The sequence below is a fragment of the Cyprinodon variegatus genome, unplaced genomic scaffold (assembly GCF_000732505.1).
Source record: "Cyprinodon variegatus isolate N-32 unplaced genomic scaffold, C_variegatus-1.0 Scaffold1042, whole genome shotgun sequence".
Lineage (NCBI taxonomy): Eukaryota > Metazoa > Chordata > Actinopteri > Cyprinodontiformes > Cyprinodontidae > Cyprinodon > Cyprinodon variegatus.
In genome coordinates, this window is record NW_015151495.1 from 62,082 (window position 1) to 86,578 (window position 24,497).

Below are 24,497 nucleotides of genomic sequence, written 5' to 3' on the forward strand. Positions count from 1 at the left end.
TATGAATGCCGACAACATAAAACATTTAAGACTTAGAAAATAGTCATCTTGTATACACGAGTGTAAGCAAAAAGAATTTTTGTTTTAAACAGCTTTAGACAATTTTATTTTTAAAAGTGCAGCCTTGGAAAGAGTAATAAATACAAAAAAAAATAGTAATTGAAACCTATGACTGTACAGTTATATACAATATATATAATTTATATATATATATATATATATATATATATATATATATATATATATATATATATAAATTATAATAAATTATAATATATAAGCCTAGTGGGTCTGACCCCGGGGTCTGCTGCCACCATCGGGGGATGCCTCGGGGCAGCCTACAGCGGCCACTTGCGGTGCTCTCAGGGGGGATCCATTGTGACGGATGTGGGTTACTGGCTTGATAGCTCTGCTGCCACTTGGTGGGTCCGGAGTGGGTCTGAGGTCCCCGGGGTGTGTTTCCCTCGGGCGGGTGCACGCCCCAGGGGTCTGTCTATTGTCGTATGTGTTGTGAGTTGTTTGAATGTTAATGTTGGGGAGGGATTACATGGAGGGTGGGGGAGTGGTGTGTGTGGGTGGTGGTGGAGTGGTGGGGTGGACGGTTAGGGGGGTAATGGTGTTGGCCTTGTTGAGCGGTCGCACCACCATAGCCCGAGGGCCAGGGACAGGCAGGGCCCCCCTCTCCGGGTGGGCGTTTGGGGAACGGGGGTTGCTATTGGAGTCAGTGTGGGAGCTGGCTCTCTGGGAGTGTAATAGGCCCCCCAGTTCTTTTCTCTCTATCCCCACACTCCTTCGTCTGCCTGGTCCATCACACTGCCACACATGTAGGACCTTTGGGAGGGGGATCGTTCCTGGAGGGTCCCACCTTCTGATGACATCCCCCACCCCAATTTTATTTTGCCTTTTAGATACTTTCATTCACAACATTTTCACAGCACTCATCTATGTAGGGCATTGTCTGGTGGGGTGGGGGGTAAGGACACCTGGGGGTCGGGCTTATTGTGTGGGGCCTCACCTCGGATGGCTCCCTCCAGCCCCTCTCACATTTAGACATTGGGAGGCCTGGGTGATTGATCGGGGGCTGTGTGCTGGCACCAGCTTCTTTCTGGAGGGGGGGTTGGACTGTGCCGGACACCCCCTTGTTACTCCCAGTTTTAATTACACCCAAGAACAACACACAACAACATAACATTTAAGCAGGCGCAGGGAGGATCGGGATCTTTCTCACACTCCCGTTCTCCAGTTGTGGCCTATATATATATATATATATAATTATAAAAACCCAACTGATTGCATCCAATCATTGACTTATAGAATTCTCTCAAAAGTAGATATTCGCTTGTATTTTGTAATTTACTCAACAGCAGTCCCTCACACTCAGGATGCATAAAGCAGCAGTGGAGAGGAAAAACTCCCTTTTAACAGGAAGAAACCTCCAGCAGAACCAGTACCAGGCTTAGTGAGCACAGCCATCTGCAGAGGTTGAAAGGAGTTCAAGGAGACAGAAGCAGACATAAAAGATGAAGATAGAAGCAGTGATCTATAAATACATTATATGTTAGGAAAGGTCACAGCAAAATAGCTCCACATATGGCTCTGTTAAGGAAAGAAATGTTTAAACAGATTTTGTACCTAAATGCAGTTTAAAACCTGTTCTTTTTTACTTTTATTTGACTAAAGTAAAGACTCTAAGTACTTTTACACCTCTGATAAATAGTTAACAGTCTGTTTCATCATGCAGTGGAGGTTAAGTTTAGTTAACTTTAGAACCAGTTTAAGAAAAACCCAAATGTTGTGAAATATGAAACCGTGGAACTAAAAGAGGGTGTGTTTTCTTTTGTAACATAACTGTAGATCCTTCAGCACAGTTATCACATTAACTCGTGCCCCTGATAGGAATGTGTTGAATATAGTCAGCCCATTGAACAATGACCCAACCATACCAGGCAGGTTAAACAAAGCAGGGTGTGGTCTAAAAATAGCTCTCATCCACTTAAAGGACTATTTGAAAAGTGCTGGTGCAGATATAAGCCTCCTCCAGCACTTCCTCTACCGCCCTGACTGAATGCAGATCACTTCCTGAAAGTCGAAGGGGTTCCTGTCTATTACCAATCCACTTCGAGTCAGGTTGGCAGTGAAAGAGTAAAGCAGCTGTTTATCTGCAAGAGGCTGCTCTGACTATCAGGCTACACCTAATAAGGGTCTCAGCAGTGCTAAGAGGTTTGAACGACGCACACAGTCCTGCAGGGAAAACATCCAGCAGTAAGTGTCTCACTGTATGGTTAACTTTAAGCCTTTGTTTTTCTCATCTTCCCTGTTAGACTTGTCTGGATTTGCATGGCACTATCTGTTCAATCAGGGACTGTGGCTGTATTTGAATTTAGTTGCTGTATTTAATCCTGCTTCTTGTTATGGAAAATCTATAGAATATAGAGTAATAGGTCTATTAACAGTTATGGTTTTTAAAAGAATGTAACTTTTTTAAAGACATAATTTGCAGTAGAAGCGCTTGTGTTTATGGTCCGTACAGCTGGTCCAAACCAAAGACAGAGATGTTTTTGTTTAGTTTCAAGCCGTAGCTCTTTTATGCTCCATCTCTAGAGCCCTTCATCTGAGTGTGGGCGTGTTCTTGCTCCTGTTTCCACACAGCACACACTGACAAGCCTGGTCAAGCACACAAGTCAATACGATTCCTGCTCATATGTGTTTGTTGGTTTTTCACAGTTCTCCGTCATTATGTTCCTTTGATTTCCATTAACTTCCTCACTAATGGGTCCATTAAAGCTTAAAGGAGGAGTGTTTACATGGAGATCTTTTGAGTTTGTAATGAGATGAAACAAAGCTGTCGAGTCATGAAAAGTCTCAGTCTGAAGAGGTTGCATGTTTGGACAGATAAAAGAAAGAAATATCTGTGAGGATTCAGGCGAAGAAAAAGGAGAACTTCGAGTTTTTAAATGTGTAACAAACTGCAGTCATTGTGACAGTGCTGCCTGTAAAAAGTGCACATTCATGAGAGAGGAGGAAGATTAATTACAGAAGTCCATTATCACACGTTTTTGGCATTGGTAGGAAAAATTAGATGCACACAAATAAAGAAAGGAGCCAACATACTGAGGGATCAGCTCTTATTGGGCAGCCTGCCCTCCCCTTCTTTTATGTCCTAAAAAGATACCAGTAATTATCTGTTGTTTTTTTATCCAAATAATCTGAAAATAAATATTTCTTTAATTAAGTTTGAATGCAGTTTGATTCCTGTGGTCAAGATCCTATCATTTTAACTCTGGCTGTGTGTTTAGTGTTATTTCCTACTGGAATGAGAACTAACCCAGACTTATTTGCAGCTTCTAATAGGATAACCCGATTACGCACTGAGGAGATCATTCAAATTTGATCATTCTGAAATGACTAAACACATAAAGGCTCAAACTAGAAAGGCCTGTTGGCGTCTTAAAGCTTTATGAAAGCATGTTTACCCTGGTTCCTGCAAAATAACATTAGTAGAAAAATGCAGAACCATGGGATTTCAGACATCTGGGCCACATTAACAGGCATTCATCCAGTGCTGCCATTACTTTTTTGGTCCCATACTAAGAGGAGAAGACATGCTTGGTGGGTCCCCCTAAATGTGCCAACTGGATGTGTTCCTTTTCGCCACTATTCTGTAAAGACCAGATAGCTTATAGCTTTCCTTTTAACAGATTTACCAGTTTTTTCTATCCTTTTTCACAAATTAAATTTCAATAAAAACAGTTAAGTGGATTGCATGCGTGAAATGAATAGAAGTTCATTGTATTACTGATATGTTATCGATTAATCAAAGTTTTGCATTTTTTAGGCGAATCAAGATGAAGAAAACCGACACTCCGCTTCTCAAGCAGCAGTCAACGCCATGCTTGAAAAGTAAGTCAACACTCCTGTAGGGGGGGAGAGAAGTCTGGGATTTAACATCAGGGAGTGTTAAATTCAACTTACCGTAAAAATATTTTTTTTATCCTAAACAGAATGTTGTGTATATTACATAACACTTCCATTTATTTAGAGCTGCTGCTGTTGTTGCTGGAAAGGAGATTTCCCTCTGTCAGCATGCATGATGTCATCCATAATGCTTGCTGATAATGACTCTAAGTGTGTTTTGCATTTTACTGCAGAGACGGGTTCATGAAAATGAAGGCATTGACAGATATTCCAACCCATAGGCAGTGTAAGATTAACGTTTCATAACACACACAGAAATTATTTTGTAACTCAACCACAGACCAATCATGATAATTAGACAAGTCAAGGCATGGCCATTTTAAGTTTTGTTTTTCTTATCTTAGTTTTACATGATTTTAAACTGATAAAGTTAAGGGGGAAATAAACTGCATAATTCTACAGTGGTGCAGCAAAGGCTACATAAACCTGCAAATATCTACTTGTCAAAGAACAAGATTAAGTTATGTTGATTATTAACTAGTACTTTTCTTCAAGCCATCATAAAATATTTCTATGCATATTCAACTATGAATTAAATTTTCTCTACCATTAAAATTATGAATCTTCAGCCATTATCTTAACTTTTTTCATGCTGTATGGAGTGAATTTGTTCCATTATTTTCCCTTTAACATATTTTGTTAAAGGGAAACAGCCTTTCTTTTTTTTTTTTTTACATCGGGCCCTTGATTTTATGTTATTACATCATGTTCTACTCACCGATATGAGTTTTGTGTCCTTTGGAGCTGTTCTGAAGATATTCCGTTAGGTTATATATACTCATGTCCGCATGCCGGACTGGAGTTGTGACAGGCAGCCCGGGCCACAGGCGGCTACGCTCTACCCCTTATATTCGTCCGCCCACATAATTATATAACATTGATTATGTTTCAATTAATTGGATATTTCTAGTCAGAATGCAACACCTAATATTTCCTTCAGGCACCTGAGCTGTCAGCCACCATTCTATGACCCATGTAATTTAAGGCCCACCCCAAGACTAAGTGAACAGCAGCTGAAAAAAAAAAAAAAAAATGAAACAAAAAGAAAATATCTCAAAAGTAGTAATCAATGTTTTTTTCAGTTTTAAATCCCCTAATTTATTTTCTAAAATCTTTTTAATGTTGTTCCTGACCCCCACTTTGGGAACCGCTGTTCTACATAACATACTTCCTCTTCTCTAAAGGGCGGCATTGACTTTCTTTGCAACACCACATCTCACATTTAGTTGAGCTATTGCTTCTGCAGATGGCTGGTAACCCTGACATGCCCAGACCTGACTCTGTTCTGTGGTTTTAAACCTCACATCACTCAATAGCCGAGTTGATGTTGGTTTTAATCACTTACACTTTGTAACAGTTCTGCTAACAAGTCACATATTAAACAGCCAGAACTTTCTGCACTGGTGGCATCCTATCTTGGTACATGTGACCCAGTCTGGATCCAAAGGTGTCAGATTTTTACCTCTTTTTATTTTGTTTGTCCACAAAAATTTTTTTAAGTTTATTGTTTGATACTGACTCCTGCCATAATACAAATTCTAACAGTCTGTTCAGTTGGACTATCAGCTGTGTCTTCACCTGACTTCTGCACAACACAACTGATGATCCCAGCCCCATTTATATGGAAAGAAATCCCACTTATTAAACCTGACAGGGGACACCTGTGAAGTGAAAACCACTTCATGTGACTACCTTTTGAAGCTCGTCAAGAGAATGCCAATAGTGTGCACAGCAGTAATCAAAGCAAATGGTGGCTACTTTGAAGAACCTAGAATATATGACATACTTTCAGTTGTTTCACACATTTTTGTTAAGTATATAATTCCACATGTGTTCATGCATATTTTTAATGCCTTTGGTGTGACTCTACAATTTTCATAGTGAATGAGAAGGTGTAACCAAATATATGTATATATAAGCTTATTTTAAAGAAACATTGCCCTGTGGAAATTTGGACCCAGGGCTGGAATGGGCATTTGGCCTAGTGGATATATGCTGACTCAAGGCTGTCATAATGTAATCAAAAATGCATTCATTATTTAATACATGACCCTATTTTTAATAATAATTTATAAATGTACCACATTATAATAGAATTTAAGGATTTAAAAATAAATTACCCCTCAAAAATATAAAGAGAGGGGTTTCTTCTGCATCTGAATAAGGTATTATAATTTTCAGTATTTTCTATCTTAGCTTTTAGAATACCAGAATTTGTTCACATTTTGATATATTTTGATTTAATATTTCTTTAAAGATAATATATCACAGGATATAGAGCCTTTATTAAAATAGTTATTTTTACGCTTGTTATTTCATTCACTATATATTCGTTCGTGGAACTTCTGTAAAGGCATATGTCATCTGGTATGCTGTTCATCTCCCCATAAAATATAACTAGGGTAATAGTGGTCGGTCACCACCAGTCCTGCCTTGTTTGGACCAAACTCTTCTCCCCAATACATGTTTTGAGATGTAATGTTGATTCCCAGGACCTTAAGGTGACCTAAAGAACCACAATATCTCATTCCCACTGACCCAGATCACAGACAGCCCCACCGCTATCAGGCTGGTTTAACATGCCAGCTCGGATTAGAGGTCCCTGTTGCTATGACGCTCTCAACATCCTAAAATAGAGATAGAAAGGGACATTTAAGACAGCAGCAGCAGCTAGCAGCTGCATCGGGCATACTGTCACTGCAGCACATAAGCAGAGCCGAAAAGTGGGACAGAGCCAGTTGCAGTTAGAAGCTTTCAGGAGAAGCATCATCAAACCCATCAAACATCAAGAGCATCCCCAGAAACTTTTAAATCTACATTTTCTCACCTAATCTATTTATTAGCTGTTTTTTTGTTTTTTTACTAAGTTGTTTTCACCGTTTTAAAAGCTGAGAAATCAGCAGAAAAAGATTGAGAAACACAAACATGGCCCAAATCACTGCAGAAGGTAAGACAGCGTGGAATCTGAGACATAATTCATCGGTCCGGTGATGACAGTTTTATCAGGAGGATTTAGATGCTCTTTCATGACCTGGAAAACACTGAAAGGTCAGGGTATTTTAGGGACATATTTCCTGTTTCAGGATGATTTGGCATCACTATTCATGATGTGTAAATATGGAAAGTGGATTTCTTTTCTGGGGCATTTACTGCTCAAAACTTTTAAATATTTTGCGATACATTTTTTTGTTGGATTTGATGCGATGGACTAAGATAAAGGTAATGCATCATGTGAAGCAGAAGAAAAAGGAATTATGGATAAAGAGTTTTTTTTTACATTTGCATCTGTTTGCATCTCTCAATCCAGAAATCTTTGATCGTTTTGTATCTAGAATTAGGTGGAAAGCTTCTCTGAACCTCGGTTTAGAAACCTTTTAACAGTTTCAAATGGATTTATGGACTGTTCTTGGAAATTAACATGCAGGTAATCATAGCTCTCATTGTGCTTTAATTCTACCTAACCTCTTCTATTTGTGAAGAGTTCGGTCGATAATCGACCTGTAAACAGATTCTCCCTCCGCCGTTGATCTCTGCAGCTCCTCCAGAGGTTCACTTCGCTTCCTCTCTGCTCACCTTTCCAACTTTGCAGCTTAGATGCACATTCGTGCCTTATGGCATCGCAGCTAAGACAAATAAATTGAAGCTGTGTCCGAATGTCCATCCTAATCACTATATATGGCGCTTTATAGTGATTATGCTATTATATGTGTCTGAAAGTCTAGTGGATGAAAAAACCGTGGACTCAAAATTTCCCACAATGCACCTTGAAAAGTATTGATCATCCATGTTCACTTGACGATTTGACATATTAGACTTTGTTTTTTAGTCTTAGACAACTTTTATTGTGGTTTTGTATACACAGAGTGTATACAAAACGAATTTTCATTTAGTACAGCTTTCCAGACAATAAATGAACATTTCCATAAAGTGCAGTAGTGATCAAATCTAAACAGTGGGGGAAAAAAAAAAAAAAACATGGTGCAAAAAATGCATTGATGCATATCCCGGAATGTTTTGCACGGAGAGATCTCCGCGTGATCATCTGTCCGTACAGACAGTTGACTGAGTTCAATATAAAGTTCACTATATAGTCCAATCTATTTAGTGATTAAAGGATTTATAGGGGTTAGGGCGGCATCCGGACGCAGCATATGTTTTTGGATCAAAGGATGTATGGTGATATGTGTAAAGCTTTGAAGTATTGCTTTCTATGAGGGTTGGGTTAGTCATGAAAATGTAATAATTATTATTAATGGCTTCGTGACTTTCTCAGTTTAGTTCAAACCAGCACAAGCTGGTCGGGAGGGAAGGCCTGAGTCATGGCATAACAACACAACAATAGGCCCGTAAGCAACATTACCTGGGTGGGCCCCATATGAAGTACAACACTCTGGATAACCCATAATTTCAATTTGTAGAGTAAAAAATAAAATACTCAAATACGTTGTTCTTTTAAGATCTCTATTGCGATTTGAAACATATGATATGAGCGTATTTTTTGCCAACCGTCTAATGAACCCAGTTTCTGCTTACCGATATTTACGCCATTGCCCTGAGTCACTACAACATCTGAAATAACTGCCAAAGTTAGCCTGGAAGCCCTCCGAGCTAACGGCTAAAGCTGAAGTTAGCACTGCGAAGCACTAAACATGGAGAAATCCTGTGAAGGAGCATTTCCCCAGGTCGCACTGAGTGGAAATGGTGCTGATCCACCCTCTCTAGTACAGTAGGATTCAGTGGTGATTGGTACCGGGCTGATGGCGATGGTTCACTCACTGTACGAATCATGCTGTGAGTCGCTGTGAGTGATTCATGCCACCGATTCCCTCACTCATCTAATGAACGAATCAGGCGCTGATTTCTTCATGCGGTCAGGCTGAGTTGTGACCTGAATAAATCGCACCTTCGTTATTGCAGTACTCAAATAACACTGAGAGTGGTGCTGTTTCAACGACTTATGTATTAAAACAATGAACCTAGAGGATGGAGATTATCTGGAATAGATAATAGTGATTTATGTGACAGTTTTATCAGCTGTAATCTGGAAATTGATCTTTTTAATAAATAGCAGATTATATAAATCTAAAAGTCACCATAAAGTCTTCTTTTTCATCTAATTTATTTGTCTGAGTTGACTGATTTCCAGTTGGCAGAACTTCAAAAAAAAGTTTGGTGAGAACATTAAAAGTTTGTCTAATGACATATTTTGACATGTTTTATGTTTTAGCTAACACAAAAGGCTGTAAAAGACTAAAGGCATTGCTTATTGCCTAAATGCAAAGCTGCAGTAGCAGTTAAAGCTCTCTGAAGAGGACACTGATAGACAGAAAAAGCCCAAATTCAAAATTGCCGTCCCATGAAACTGATTTGGAGAACAAATCTTTTGAACGAATCATTTTAATGTACTGGTTTCAGTGATTCAGTTCAGAACTGTTGTTCCTATCACTGCTTTCTGACTCTTTTTATTTTTTTCTCTGAAGCTATTAGTTTACTACAAAAAATACTTCACAGTGATTATATTACCTTTGCTGGTTCATCCTATGAAATCCCCACAAAAGTTTTAAAAAAGTATTTGAAACATGACAACATAGGAAAAAAATCAACGTTTTTGTTTTCTCTGTCTGTCTGTTTGCCATGTTTTAAATGTCAGATCATCAAATGTAATAAGTTGAAGTCTATGTCATCCTCCAGGCAGCTCAGCTGGCCCAGAACAGAAACAATGTGCACATGTTCAGAAGCTCAGCCAGGCTGAAGCTCAGGAACTGGAGCGGCATGAAGGCAAATAGTCCTGGGGTTATCTGGGGAGGTGCCAAGAATATTCAAATTTTTGAGTTTCGTGTGGAGGCTGCAGATGGGGACTTAGTTATCTGATACCCTGGAAAGTACATGCTCCATGTTCTGCCTGTGATTCCAATATGTTCGCACCACTGATGTCTGAGCTGTCACAGTGACCCGCTCACTGCCTGAAACATCAAAATCAACAGTAACAGTGTTGACATGGTGGTCCGGAGAGCAAAACGTCTCCAGTGCAACAGAGGTTTTCACAGCAGGACGGTTAGGCCCGCCAGCTGAGCTATTAAAAACATAATAACTCCGCTGTTGTTCTTCTGATCTGATCGAAATACAAATTCTCAGAACCTCCAGATAAATATAGCAGCAAACTTCATACCATGGATGCAAAAAATATTCAGGTCAGCCTAAATAAACAGGCCGGTTTTATTATTACATCTTGGGAAACATGCTGCAGTCCAAACAATGGATTCACATTAATCAGTTAGTAAAATGTTTATTCTTAGTTTAATTTATATTTTCTGCTCACATTTATAAGTTAAACCACACATTTCCAAGTGTTTCACAGGAATTTGGCTTGATAGACCAACACAAAGTGGTAAATAATTGAGAAAAAGGACTGAAAGAGGAGGACATATTTTTATTGCAGCATCGAGTAGATTTTTTTCAGATGCCTGACTTTAAGAACAACAACTTTGGAAGTCTGTTTGTGGTTATCCATGTCGTTTTTTTTTTTTTGCACAATTAAGTATAAAGTATTAGCTTTAAATTATCTTAAATAGTTAATTAAAATGACTACAAATCTGAAAAGTAGTATGTATTAGACTTTACCATGTTGGTGTGTTTTGTGGGATAAGTGAGCTGACTGATGGGGATGTGCATGGACCTAAAAACCGTCCAAGAGGACATTTTTAGAGGCTCCGGTAGTCCTCTGGGTGAAAGCTTCCCTTTTAGCAACACAATGAAACTAAATCGAAGCATGTGTTGGATTGTCCTAGTCGAAGTCCAGACCAAATTCTAAACACAATCTGTAAAAAAAAAAAGGACTCTTAAAAAAAAAAAATCTCCTTAAAGGTACACTATGCAACCGGTGTTGATTTTCCAGCGAGGCTCCCCCCAGAGGGCGAAAGTAAAAGTGCACTGTCGTAAATATGCACAGCTGTGTTCCTGGTTTCTCCGTCAAGCCAGGCGCGGTTGTTTTGAGCTTAGCAGACAGGTGAACGCAACGAATGACTACAAAGATCGCCACTGTGCTAGCAACGACCATGCTTTTAACTGGGGGCGTGTAACAGTTCTCGCCGTAAAGCAAGACCGACTCTCGCGAGACTTCTGAGCCTGTGGGTGCGGGCCGAGGGCTCCTGCAATTGCAAGTGCGGTATTTCCCCCACAGACCACCAGGGCGGCCGAGAATACCTTTGTTCAACCTGAAATGACTCATTTAATCATCCAAAACGTTATGGAACACATTAATTAACTGAAAAATGTTGCATAGTGTGCCTTTGAAAGCTGGCTCTATCCAATGTGATTGGAGCTACAGTGGGGCAAAAAGTATTTAGTCAGCCACCAATAGTGCAAGTTCTCCCACTCAAAAAGATGAGAGAGGCCGGTAATTTTGATCATAGATATACCTCAACTATGAGAGACAAAATGAGAAAAAAAAAATTCCCATTCATTCTTTCCTTCACACGGATCAGTCCTCCTGGTCCCTTAGCAGAAAAACAGCCCCAAAGCATGATGTTTCCACCCCCATGCTTCACTGTAGGTATGGTGTTCTTTGGATGCAACTCAGCATTCTCTCTCCTCCAAACACGACGAGTAGAGTTTTTACCAAAAAGTTCTATTTTGGTTTCATCTGACCATATGATATTCTCCCAGTCATCGTCTGGATCATCCAAATGCCTTGACATGTACTGGCTTAAGCAGGGGGACACGTCTGGCACTGCAGGATTTGAGTCCCTGGCGGCGTAGTGTGTTACTGATGGTAGCCTTTGTTACTTTGGTCCCAGCTCTCTGCAGGTCATTCACTAGGTCCCCCCATGTGGTTCTGGGATTTTTACTCACCGTTCTTGTGATCATTTTGACCCCACGGGGTGAGATCTTGCGTGGAGCCCCAGATCGAGGAAGATTATCAGTGGTCTTGTATGTTTTCCATTTTCTAATAATTGATCCCACAGTTGATTTCTTCACACCAAGCTGTTTACCTATTGCAGATTCAGGCTTCCCAGCCTGGCGCAGGTCTATAATTTTGTTTCGGATGTCCTTTGACAGCTCTCTAGTTTTGGCCATGGTGGAGTTTAGAGTGTGACTTTTTGAGATTGTGGACAGGTGTCTTTTATACGGATAATGGGTTCAAACAGGTGCCATTAATGAAGGTAACGAGTGGAGGACAGAGGAGCCTCTTACAGAAGAAGTTACAGGTCTGTGAGAGCCAAAGATCTTGCTTGTTTGTAACTGACCAAATACTTATTTTCCACCATATTTTGCAAATAAATCCTTTAAAAATCAGACAATGTGATTTTCTGGATTTTTTTTCTCATTTTGTCTCTCATAGTTGAGGTATATCTATGATGAAAATTACCGGCCTCTCTCATCTTTTTAAGTGGGAGAACTTGCACTATTGGTGGCTGACTAAATACTTTTTTGCCCCACTGTATATCCATTTTGAAAGGAGACAGGGGAAAGATTTAAGCCTTGTTGTTGCCTTTCACTTTATATTTACTGCACTACAGTGACCCTCCCCAAATAGATCTCAACGAATTGCAGTAGACAGATACGAACATGAAAATGACAGAGAAAAAATCCCGTAAGCATCAAAGACACCAATGGCAGTCAGGTTGCAGACTCCTCACCAACATGATCTTTTTGTCGTTCAGGCTTTTAAAATGCATTTAAGACATAATAAATAAATGCTTCTTTAGCTTTTAACAACCTGAGAAGACACAGTGGGATGCTAAGCGTTTGGATAAAATGTGTTGACTGAAACATTGGCAGCGGGTTTAACGAGCACAGAAACATGAGCCAGACAACAGGAACTTGTTTACCATCAACTCAAGGTTCGAATGATGAAGCTCTGCAACACAGCAGCCAAGCTTGACTCAAATGTCTCAAGTTTACCTCTGTGAGATGTTTACTGTCGTCTTTGAGATTATGTTGATTTATATAAGATGTTTTATCACATTAAGGGGATGATGAAAGACATGTTAACAACTTGCTAAGATAAATTCAAACTAAACAGTTAAAATCTGATCTTTAAATGATCCTTCATTTATGAGTAGCCTGTTCTTCCTACTTATTCTAATACATTGAGAGATTATGACATGTATACAAGATGTCACCTTTTGTTTTGACTAAAACAAAACATATTCACTAAATGCACACTCAAAATTATTTTTTCCAGACATTCAGCGGCTGTTCCCAAAGATATCCATGAGCGTGGCAGATGAGAAAGTCCGGCTGATGGCAGAGAAGGTGTACGCCTCTGCACTGAGACAGGAAGACACCAAGGATGCCATGGCTCTGTTCAATGTGCCGGAGGACTGTCCCATCGGGCTGCATGAGGACCGGGAAAGAGAGCTGCAAAAGGAGCTGGCTGAGCAGCACTCTCAGGAATCAGTTAAGAGGTACAGCACGGATCAGTGTTTGGCAACATTTATTTTACCCATATCCATTAGTGGGAACTTCTAGTTTTATGACCTTAAGGGTTTGCTTTTACCTTGTTAGAGGAGTCATGTGATTTACTTCTGTGTTTCAGGAAGAAGACCTTTTTGCTGAAGCGCTCCAAGTCCATATCATTACAGTTTCCCGATGACTGGAAGGCCTCTCCCGTGCCCACCCCAGGAGCAGACGATACTTTTACCTCAGATAACTTCCCAGACTTCCAGAGAGTCACCATCAGTGGGGATTACTGTGCTGGGGTGTGTAATACTTAATCAAATATGTAGTTAAGATTTAAACCAGAAACAATCTGACTTAAAGATTGGGGTCAATAGGAAAAAAGATGAGGGACAATTTCAATTATTTATTTTCTGGTTGCAGATTAGTGAAAGATTAATTATTCCAGATAAAACCACAATCAATAAAATTCCTTTTAAGATCTATAAATTTATCCACAACTAGTTAAAGATGGCTTAAATAAATAAAGAAAATAAATTTTTGATATGCAAAAAAATCATAATTACTTAAAAACGTACATCATTTATTATATTTCCACCCATGCTGGTCGCCATTTTTTCACCTGTGCAATGCATCCTGGGTTGGTGATGTGGTTAGGTCTAACTGGAATGGATCCTACGGAATAAATACAGGAAAAGGTTAACAGAATAGTTTTTTAATTGCACTGAGTTTGACTGATTTAAATTTCATCTCTCCCTCAAAGTTTTCATGAGCCGTTATACGTGAGATATCTAAAACAGACAAATGTGAACGTCTATCTACTCTGTTCTATTTTAGCTACAGCTAACACAATTAGCAAAGGCTAACATGAAATTAAAATCAAATCAAAAGACAATGAACAGCTGTTTAAAGTAACATTGAAGCATCTCTTAGTTGTTGTAAAACATCATTGTAATATATCTGAGGAAAGGTTTGATATGCTGTTGTGCAACTTTAATATATATATTATATTTATCAGGTATTATTCGGACTATCATATATTCTTAATGAACACACGCCCTACTGGCTGTGTGTGAAAATGAGCTCAGATCTTGGTCAAACAGATAATTCTGCACATACATGGAATACATTCTCAACAACTTCTTTCCAAATATAAGAGTTTATAAACAAAATTCATTAAACTGCAAGTCATACATATTTCGGTTAAAAACTCTGGACTAAAAGAAACAAACTAATGAAATTCAACTTAAATAAACTAAACGACTATGTACAAAGAGAAAGGGACAACATGGTGGAAAAGCAGATAATAGTTTAGCTGGATTGTGTTTGGGAACATAGATATGGGATGTGAGCAAATTAGCTTTTGACTTTTTAAAAGCAAATCTATGAGGCGAATAAAACATTATTTGGCCAAATAGTGTTTTATTGAATGATTTGCTTAATCTGGAACCAATAACCTTCAGGTAAATGATTCCCATGTCCGTTTTGGAAAGTTTGTGTTTCCTCCAGCAGTTGGCAGCTTGGCAGGATCACAGAAAGGAGGTTTCCCTTTTTCCAGCCACACATCAGGGACGATCTCATTAGGAGGGTTTCACCTCCAGTCCGGGTCTATAACTTCTGAAACTCAGAGCAAAATGTTGCAAACGTTCTATTTTGCAGCAGCTTGGTTATGAAATGTCAACCAGCCTTGGTCATTCTGTAGATCTGGGCCTTGGACTTGGCATGATGTTGTCTCTCTTCAACTGTGAATCCCAGGGCTGCTTGATGGAAAGAGAAAGAAATCCTATGTGCTGTGGTCTTATACTGGTCTCAACCTCTGTGGAAGGTGTCCTGCGGAGTCAGTTGGGGAAGGTTTGCAGAAGCTTTGAAAGGCCAAGTCAGCACTGTGCAGCACTGTGGAGTGAACATGTTAAGATGATACATTGGTTCTCAATGTCCAAAATTATTATCATGGTTTATGGCCCAACAGATGCTAACTGTAAACACCCTCAGTTAGAAATCAGAGCTCTTCGTAGCATAGCTCTCTATGTGGCTTCATTGGTCCTCCTCATCTTCCTCACCTTTTTTGATTCCTACATTCTCATCAACTTCAACACACCTGTTCAAACTGAAAAGGTTTAACATTTTACATTACTGGATGGAGTTAGTGCTAAAGGACCTAGCATGCATCTTTTACCAAAAATGCATTGTAACATAAACAACATGGCATCTGTTGGACAATGTTCTACTTCAATTCATTAAAACTAAACAGTAGGTTTACAGTACTGTATTAACAGTACATTGAAAATACATACATTCCAAATAAAATATGCATATTAATTATCCATTTAAAATATTTATTGTATTTGTTACAGAAGAATAATCACAGACTTAATGAAAGTTAGGAAACATCCTTTATACCACAGGTTATTTGTTCTCTAACGATTACTTTTAATAACTGGAAAGAAATGTTTCTAGGTACTGGAAAAGCATATTATGCGCATTGTTAAGCATGGTTAGGATCTATGTGCTAATTTCTCCTTGACCTTATGGATTTCATTATATTTGTGGAGCATCATTTCTACACTACTTAATCTAAAAGACTTAACAGAAAGATAAAGGAAACCAGCAAGAATATGTTTAAAACAGTAAAACAAAACAACAACAGAAGAGTAAAAAGTGTGACAAAATTAAATAATAAAAAAAAAAGACAAATGTAAAAGCCATACCAAACAAGTTCTGTGGGAATTAGTTTCTGCGCTGCTATGTATAATAGAAACTACTGTACTGTAAATACAGCCTCTGCTTGTTTAGCTCTGATCTTGGGAAACCAGAGAGCTCAGATTTCTGGTGACCTGAGGGGTCTGCATACTTTAAACGTATGAAAACATATTTAGGCCAAATACTCTTCAGAGCTTTTAAAGGCCACCCAGAAGAGAGGAAGAGGGAATGGGTACCGCTTGTGATCATGTTTCAAAACATCAGATCAAATTAACACAGAAATGGTCCAACGAACAATTGTACAGAAAACCAGTGGAGGAATCAGATGAGATGCTTCATTCTACCTGCTTTAGCACTGTGGGACGGCCGAGAGGAAGAGGAAGGGCTTTCCTGTTGGGAAAACAGTGTTTAGACAAAGTAATGGCAGGAATGCATGGGGAAGTGTTGGACTAGTGGCTAGAGCAGAGCGCTGGTGCCCTGAGAAGGTTGCAAGTGCCACAGCCGGCACTCTGGGTCCCCGAGCAAGACCCTTAACCCCACACTGCTCCCCGGGGGACGCACAATGGCAGCCAACTGCTCCCCAAGGGGATGGGTTAAATGCAGAGTTAATTTCTCCATTGCGAGATCAGTAAAGTTCAATTTCTATCCTTGCTAATGTTACCCAACTGAATAAAGGTACTGTAATTAGAATTAAGCTTAAAGTTAGTACTATAATTAAATATATCTGTTTTCAAATTACTTCTGTTTACATTTGGCAGTTTCTAAACATATTTTCCCCTACCTCTAAACAAAAATAGAAGGAAAATTGAAAGAAACTTTATTATACATGAGGAAATACAATATTTTTCAATTTTGTTTGCTTAAGATCTGCATACTCTAAAAAAGCAAGCTGCAGCCTGTCTACATAATAATAAGAAAACTGGATAAGTCAGCAAGTACTCACCAAAGGATTATGCATTTTCTGTATCGAAGCATGAAAGGACAGCCAGAAAAAAAATCTGTTATCACTATTCTCATTGTCTTACTGACTGAGGTGATTAATAACATTTACTTAGTCACATTTACTTAAGTAACTTCCCAAAAAGTACTTTCAGGAGTAGTCTTACCTGAGTTATATTTCTGGCTATGCTACCCCACCCGAGTAACTTCAATGAATAAACACTTTTATTCTGTATGTTCGATACGTTTGTCAGTACTTTCCTACTCTAGAAACTGGTTTCATACAATATATGTAAAAAAAAAAAAGGATTTATAGTTTCAGTATAGTACTTTATAGTTTTATAGTTTCTTATGCTTGAATGTATCCTTTCTTTAAAATAATAGAATTTGTAAAAAAAAAAAAATCTTAATATTTCTCCCTATTTTATACATTAGTTTAAATAATTAATCATATTTATATTTATCGTTTGCTCCAAATACATTTTAACTCTTACTTGAGTCATTTCTTGGTTGGGTTCTTTTTACTTTTACTCCAGTTGCTACCTGTACTTGGGGTAAGTTTCAGGTGCTCTATCCACCTCTTAGTGCTGAGTAAAGCTTTTTCTCATGATGGAAAACTCTTAATGTTTCCAGATCACGGTTGAGGATTATGAGCAAGCTGCTATGAGTCTCTTTAAAGCCCTAACCATCCGAGAGAAATATGCCAGGCTGGCATTCCATCGCTTTCCCAGAACCGCAGCCCGCTTCCTTCGCACTGCACAGAACATGAAGTGGAATGAGGAGGATGAGGTCCTGCCAGGTATGTTTTTTTTTTCTCATTAAAAATGGGTGATCTGGAGATGCAGTCACTGTCAGTTTAAGCGTGTGTTTCCTAGGTTTACATGTAAAGGCAAAATGCAAAGTGGTATCTCTTACTGCTATTTTCAACCGCCTCTCTGGTCAGTGTAAAGTGAGTGTTAGACAGGGCAAGTCCGGTTATTCTTACAGGGGCAGAAGTGTGAAAGCAAGGACAAATGCACTGACATTTGGCTTGTTTTTGTCTTGCAAAACAGTAAAAATTAAATTTTGATACAAATGCACAATATTGCATGATTATTTTTCTTACCTGTCAAAAAAAAACCCTCTGTTCTATTGTTTCCAATTATCTAATGGACAGAGCATTAAAAAAAACAACTCTGCATGGAGACAGATTCTATTAACTTTTATGAACCTCTCTCAGAGGTTCTGTGAATTCTAGTTTTTTACTTTGATTCAACACCACCCTCAAAATAAGTACAGATATTTTATATTCTTACAACAAAAGATTGTCGTACTATTAAATGGTTGAGGCTGATAGGGAATGCAGCAACTCAAACAAGAAGTGTTCGGAGAATCCCAGAGGGGGAGTCAAGCGGAGATTGCTAGATTTCTTTCGAGTTATTTGTGAAAATTTCCGCTACAACATCATTACCGTAGTTTGTACTTTTTTAGTTTTGTACAGTTAAGTACCTTATCAAGTCAGATTTGGAGTGACATAACTGTCAACAAAAGGTGTCCGAATTTGTAAATGTAAGTCTGCAAATATGAATAAATTTCATATTTCTATTGGCTTGTTGTCAGCTCATACACAGCTGTGACATCAGATGTGTGATCTGTGAGATAAGATCTATGAGAAAAGAAGTTTAACAATTAATCAATGGAAGTTAAAAGTTTGCAAAAATACAACTATGAATTACAAATTTAAACATAGAGTACAAGCATTGGGGTGTGTTGGCCTAGTGGTTGAAGCAATGCACTTGTGCTCTGAGAAGGCTGCAAGTACCCCATTTGATCCCCACTGCCTGCACACTGGGTCCTTGAGCAAGACCCTTAAACCCAAACTGCTCTCCGGGTGCCACGCAATGGGAGCCCACTGCTCGCCAAGGCGATGGGTTAAATGAGGGGAGTTAATTTCATTGTTTTGCCCTTGATACAGTATAATGACATAAAAAGTTGAATTCCATTCTTTTCTACAACCCCAGATAAACTTTTGCCCTCCTTACCAATTGGTGGTGGTAGAGCACCTGAAGGTCGGTTGCCAATTGCTATTAAACTAGAAGAAGAAAAACAAAACCATAGATTTAACTTTATATTTATACTACAATTTGCTGGACTGTTGCTTTTTTAAAACACGGGCGCAGCATAATGTTAGATTAATGGTTCTTTTTTCGTCCAAAAACTTTTAGGTGCGATACCGCCACCGACTGGTACGGAGTGTAGCAGCATTGTTAGGGGTTGTAGATTCCGAGTTGTAAACTTGTGATTTGAACTTGTATTTTTCCACATTTGTAAGTTTATAATACTTATTCATAACAATTTGACTTTTATCCTCACAACAAAAAACAAACACAATTTTTTACGTTTACTGACTTGTTGTTTTTTCTAAACCTCAACTGTAACATTTCTAACAATGAGCATCTCAAGTTAATTCAGTTTGAACTCAGACCCGTCATATCAAGGCATCTCACAATGAAATCCTATTTGGTTAAAGATCTGGTTTTCTATCAAAGGAAACTCAGCTGATTGCATAGAATATTTCACTGCAGCTAAGACTGCAGACAAGCTGTTACTCTGCTGCTATGATGTCTGTTATGAGTCCAAGATAACGCCTTTAACTGATGTCCCTCAGAAATCTGCCCCTACCCTCGTGAAGGAGAGGATCCGTTCTCAATGGAAGGTATTCCTGAGAACCTGAACTATGAGCTGATGATGAAGGATGGCATAGTCAATGTTTATGACAACCTTGAGGCCCTGAAGCAAGAGCAACCCATCGGCCTGCCCTATCCTGACCTTTTGAGCTTCACCATCGATTTGAGCCACGTACTCGCAATGTTAGCCGATGGGCCAACGTGAGTACCCTTTAACGTTTTTACAAAGTGCAAAGGTAAAATCATGTGATGACTTCAGGTGTGTTTGAGCACAAACATGTCTAAATGTTGTTGGACACTTAAGGGCCAGAGTTGCCCATCCCTGGCTTGGGCTATTATTAGAATATCATCCTCTAATGGAGTATTTTTTTAGTTAAATTGATTCCATTTTGTGGTCAAGACCAAGCAAATGTTTAACAAAGGAGGTTGCAATCAGAACAGACCTCACCAGGGTCAACCAAATGTTGTCAAGTGCCCCCCTGCTACAGAATATGAAGGGATGGAGGGCCAGCCGACCAGTGCTTATATCAAACGGGTCTGAAGACAAGCAGACTGAGGACACAGATTCATGAAATCAGGTTCTTTGGTCTGGTGAGACCAGATAAATAGATTTGCTTTTCAGTTATGTGTACATACATTTTCCTTGTAAACATCCCATTAGTTATTAAACTAGTTTCTCATGATTTCCAACAAAACTTTTATTGAAAAACTTTATTGAAATTTATGGATCTCACATTGGAGAAATTCAGCTCTGCATTTAACCCATCCCCTTGAGGAGCAGTGGGCTGCCACTGTGCGGCGCCCCGGGGAGCAGCATGGGGTTAAGGGTCTCTGCTCAGGGAACCAGAGTGCAGGTTCACTGCTCTTACATGAGATGTTTCCCCTAATCTGGTGTCGTCTTGCAGGAAAACCTACTGCCACAGACGACTGAACTTCTTGGAATCTAAATTCTACCTCCATGAAATGATGAATGAAATGGCAGAGATGAAGGAGCTAAAAAGTGTCCCCCATAGAGATTTCTACAACGTCAGAAAGGTTGGTCTCTAGTCTTGATACTGAGTCCAGCTTCCATACTCTTAAAGCAACAGTTCAGAGATAAAAGCTGTTATCTGTGAACTGAAGGGCTCACATTGCTAACTCCTGTTTCATCACACTTAGGTGGACACACATATACATGCTGCTGCCTGCATGAACCAGCGGCATTTGCTGAGATTCATTAAGATGTCATGCCAAACAGATGCGGACCGTGTGGTCATGGAGAAAGGCGGTCAGAAGATGACTCTCACAGAAGTCTTTAAGAAACTCAACATGAACCCCTATGACCTCACTGTGGATTCCCTGGACGTACATGCTGTAAGAGTTGAAACTTCTGAAAATAGCTGAAACATGCACATTATAAATGGAGTGAATTTTATTCCTTTATTGTCACCAGCAAAGAACATGTTTCATTGAAGGAAATTTGAAAAAAAAATAATAAATTTATCAATTAAAATTAGTAAGAAATGCAATCCAAAAATAAGACATAAAAAATTATTTTGATTTTCCCATTATTTTTTCAAAACAGTCTTTAACAGATTTTTTTCTCTCAAATTTTTCTGTTTTGCAGACTTTTACATATTGTTTCTTTTCCAACTGTGCCTCTGAAATAAGGCAGAGGAGACACATTTCTATTCATCTGCAGTGACCTTGTCTTGCCCCAATGTGCGCATCAAGAGCGAGTGTTATTATTGGGCTTGAAGCTTGAATTTGATCTGTTAAACCCAATTTGTAAAGAATGTAGTTTTTAAAACTCAATCTGAAAAACTGAAATTTAAAACAAAATTGAAAATAAATATTCTGAAAATTTTTTTTGAATAAATAAAATGAGAAAATAAAATTTATGATAAAAAAATTCAAAAAAATTGAGAAACTTGATTTGAAAAAATAATATATGAGAATTTTAAGAGGTAAAAATGAAGCTTAAACAGATATCATGTCTGCTGTTTATTTATTCAGTTTTTTTTTTTTTGTTTTTTTTTTAAATGATCGGTGTGACACTAAAAGAGGAAATATCTTAAACAGCATCTGTTGTAATTTGCAGGGGAGACAAACCTTCCACCGCTTTGACAAGTTCAACTCCAAGTACAACCCTGTTGGAGCCAGTGAACTGCGGGAGATTTATTTGAAAACGGACAACTACATAGATGGAGAGTACTTTGCACGTCTTGTTAAGGTTAGTAAAATCACACAAAAAGAGCATTCAACCATGCTGTGTTTTCATTCAATATAAAAAAATCTGGAAGGGTTTCCATTCATCCCTGGTGAAGATGTGTGCAAAAACATTAGGATACATTTTTTTCTAGATTTAACTTTAGTCCCCTCATCTTGTCATGTGTCCACTTGTTTTAAGTCCTATATAAGGGAAAGTCTAGGTAAATAATTATTTTCTGGTATGCATTTTGTGGACTCATTAAAGGAAAGGCGCATCTAGAGTTAATTTATGGAGTCATAACCTGGTATGTTAGCTAAAAGATCCTTCTGAAATTGGTCCCTTCTGATCCCTAACCTCTCAACCACTATATGGAGCGGGGGCTATATAGACAGTAGTCGAGTTGTAAAAAAAAAAAAAAAAAAAGGGGGGGGGGGGGGGGGGGGGGGGGGGGTGAAATAAGCAATATGTATGCTAGGACACTTGTTTGATTTTACTTTGGAAAATCGTTTGGCAATGAATCTATTAAGATCAGGAACAAAACCTCACTAAACACTGCAAATTAATTTCTGAATCCTTTCCACTCAAGTTTTATTCAAATTCAGTTAATTAAATAGAATCTGAAACAATTTTCAAAATATTAAAAGAAACTGCTTATAAATTCATATACATTCAAATTAAAATGAAATAAACCTGTATAAATTCTAATAATTTATCCACCTTTCAAATATTCATTTAGAACAGAGGTCATCAACAGGGGGTCCGTGACAACCTAGGGGGTCCACAGAGGTACTGCATGGGGGTTGCGAAAGTTTCAATTGATTAGACTTTTTTATATTCCTCCCTGCAATTTTTGCCACTAATTGAAATGTCTTTAAATCCACATTAACATGAATTCAACACACTGTAGTAAACAGATAAATGGAGGCAGAAGATGTCTTTCAGTCATCAATGCACACATTCAGCGACACACAGGAGCTCTTTCAATCTGGGCATCGTTTCATTCACAACACCTGTCCCATCAACCAGGAATCAGAATCAGAAACACTTTAATAATCCCAGGTAGAAATTACTTTCGTTACATTACTCCATATGTAATAGATTGACTATAGGACCAGTTTGATATAACACAATATCATACAATATATATAATTAGTGGCCCCCGCTCCATCTCACCACCAGTTTGGAGGTCCTTGGCCTGGAAAACATTGAAGACCTCTGATTTAGAGGATTTATTTTACAAAATAGACTGTTTATTAGAAAATCAGTATTGCTTCTATTGGCTAATTTAAAGTAAGCTAGACTACATGCTGGCGATGAATGAGTTAAAACTATCCTAATGGGTTTGTCAAACTAAACTATTTACCATTGATCGGACGACAGGCATTCTGCAAGTCACACGAGAAACTTTGCAGTCAGATGTCAACATTCAATTAATTTATGACCATTGGCCAGACATTAACATCACATTTGGCAATTCGATTAAGATAATAATCTTAATTAAATTGATTAATTAAAATGCATTTTCCAAACCTTTAATTCTCTCCTCCAGGTTTCCTCCACTGCTCTCGGCCAAAGCTCCACTTGTCTCACCAACATCTTCTAGATTCTTGTATTTTGTCATCTAGCAAAACAGCAGCGGTCTACAGATTCATTTTATGTTTTATTCACAACCAAAATTCAGATTTTGAAGGTTCAGCAATGCCTGTAAACTTTGCGCTAATTCTCTTTTGTCTTTGCGCTTCAAACTCGTTTATCTGGTTTTGCATGCTATCGCTATGTCCAGAGATTAGGACTTCTACATATTTGGTGAAACAATGGTAAGCTTATAAAAGGTATTGTCTTCTGAATCTTGACTTACCTGAAGTTTTAGTTTTTGCTTTAGTCCCTCAAATCCCGTTGTCTTTGCCGCTTGGCAGTGATGCTGTTCAGAACACTGAGGTTGAAAATAGAATTGCATGTGCCCGCTGGGCCACCTTAATTTACATTATTTATTTAGAAGCACAGCCTGCCAAATGTTGAAAAGGCGATATTAATGCCATTACTGTTAATATATAATAGAAATGTACACATTCAGTGATAAAATGTCACAGGAGATGGAATGGGGGGATGGTCATTTAAGAAGGGGGATGATTTTTAAGATTTTTTTAACAAAGCATTTTGGGATATATCTGCTTGTCTAGTGACCACTACTTTTCAAGGTGTACTGTGGGAAGTTTCAATTCCACTGCTTTTTTATCCACTAGGCTTTTGGATACTCATCTAAAAAGGCATAACCACTATATAGTGATTAGGGAAAACATTCAGACACAGGCTTCAACAATAGGCAAAAATTCAAAACACGTCATCTCAAAGCACTTTACAGTTCACCAGATCATGCAGTCAAATTGATTCAAAGTTTTCTTTGTAACAACACTTACCAACTGCCAGAAAGTCAGTCCCTGATTGGTGAAGTAGAGAGAAGAGGGGTGATAACAGGTTAATGTTTGCACCCTTCCATGAAGGAGCCCTTGTGGGCTTTTCTGATTCTGAAAACATGAAATAAAAAACAAAAAACAACACTTTTAAAATTCAGATTGTCTGGGGGGTTTTAGCTCCAGCCCAACATCAACACACTGGTTTTAACA

At 38.5% G+C, this 24,497-nt stretch overlaps 1 protein-coding gene across 2 annotated transcripts in view; it reads left to right on the forward strand.

Annotated features, from left to right (window-relative positions):
* The first annotated feature begins 2,002 nt into the window (after positions 1-2,002).
* Positions 2,003-24,497, forward strand: part of LOC107100987 (AMP deaminase 3-like) — a 28,463-nt gene continuing 5,968 nt past the window's right edge. Inside the window, exons 1-9 of one of the 2 annotated variants that reach the window (XM_015399709.1) lie at positions 2,003-2,262; positions 3,836-3,900; positions 13,163-13,385; positions 13,517-13,679; positions 17,650-17,815; positions 19,664-19,883; positions 20,588-20,717; positions 20,841-21,035; positions 21,763-21,894. In XM_015399709.1, the coding sequence (XP_015255195.1) occupies positions 3,846-3,900; positions 13,163-13,385; positions 13,517-13,679; positions 17,650-17,815; positions 19,664-19,883; positions 20,588-20,717; positions 20,841-21,035; positions 21,763-21,894 (1,284 nt within the window). In that variant the 5' untranslated portion in view covers positions 2,003-2,262; positions 3,836-3,845. Of the gene's footprint in view, positions 2,263-3,835; positions 3,901-6,710; positions 6,923-13,162; positions 13,386-13,516; positions 13,680-17,649; positions 17,816-19,663; positions 19,884-20,587; positions 20,718-20,840; positions 21,036-21,762; positions 21,895-24,497 lie in introns of those variants that run through there. The other variant, XM_015399710.1, reaches the window with a different exon arrangement.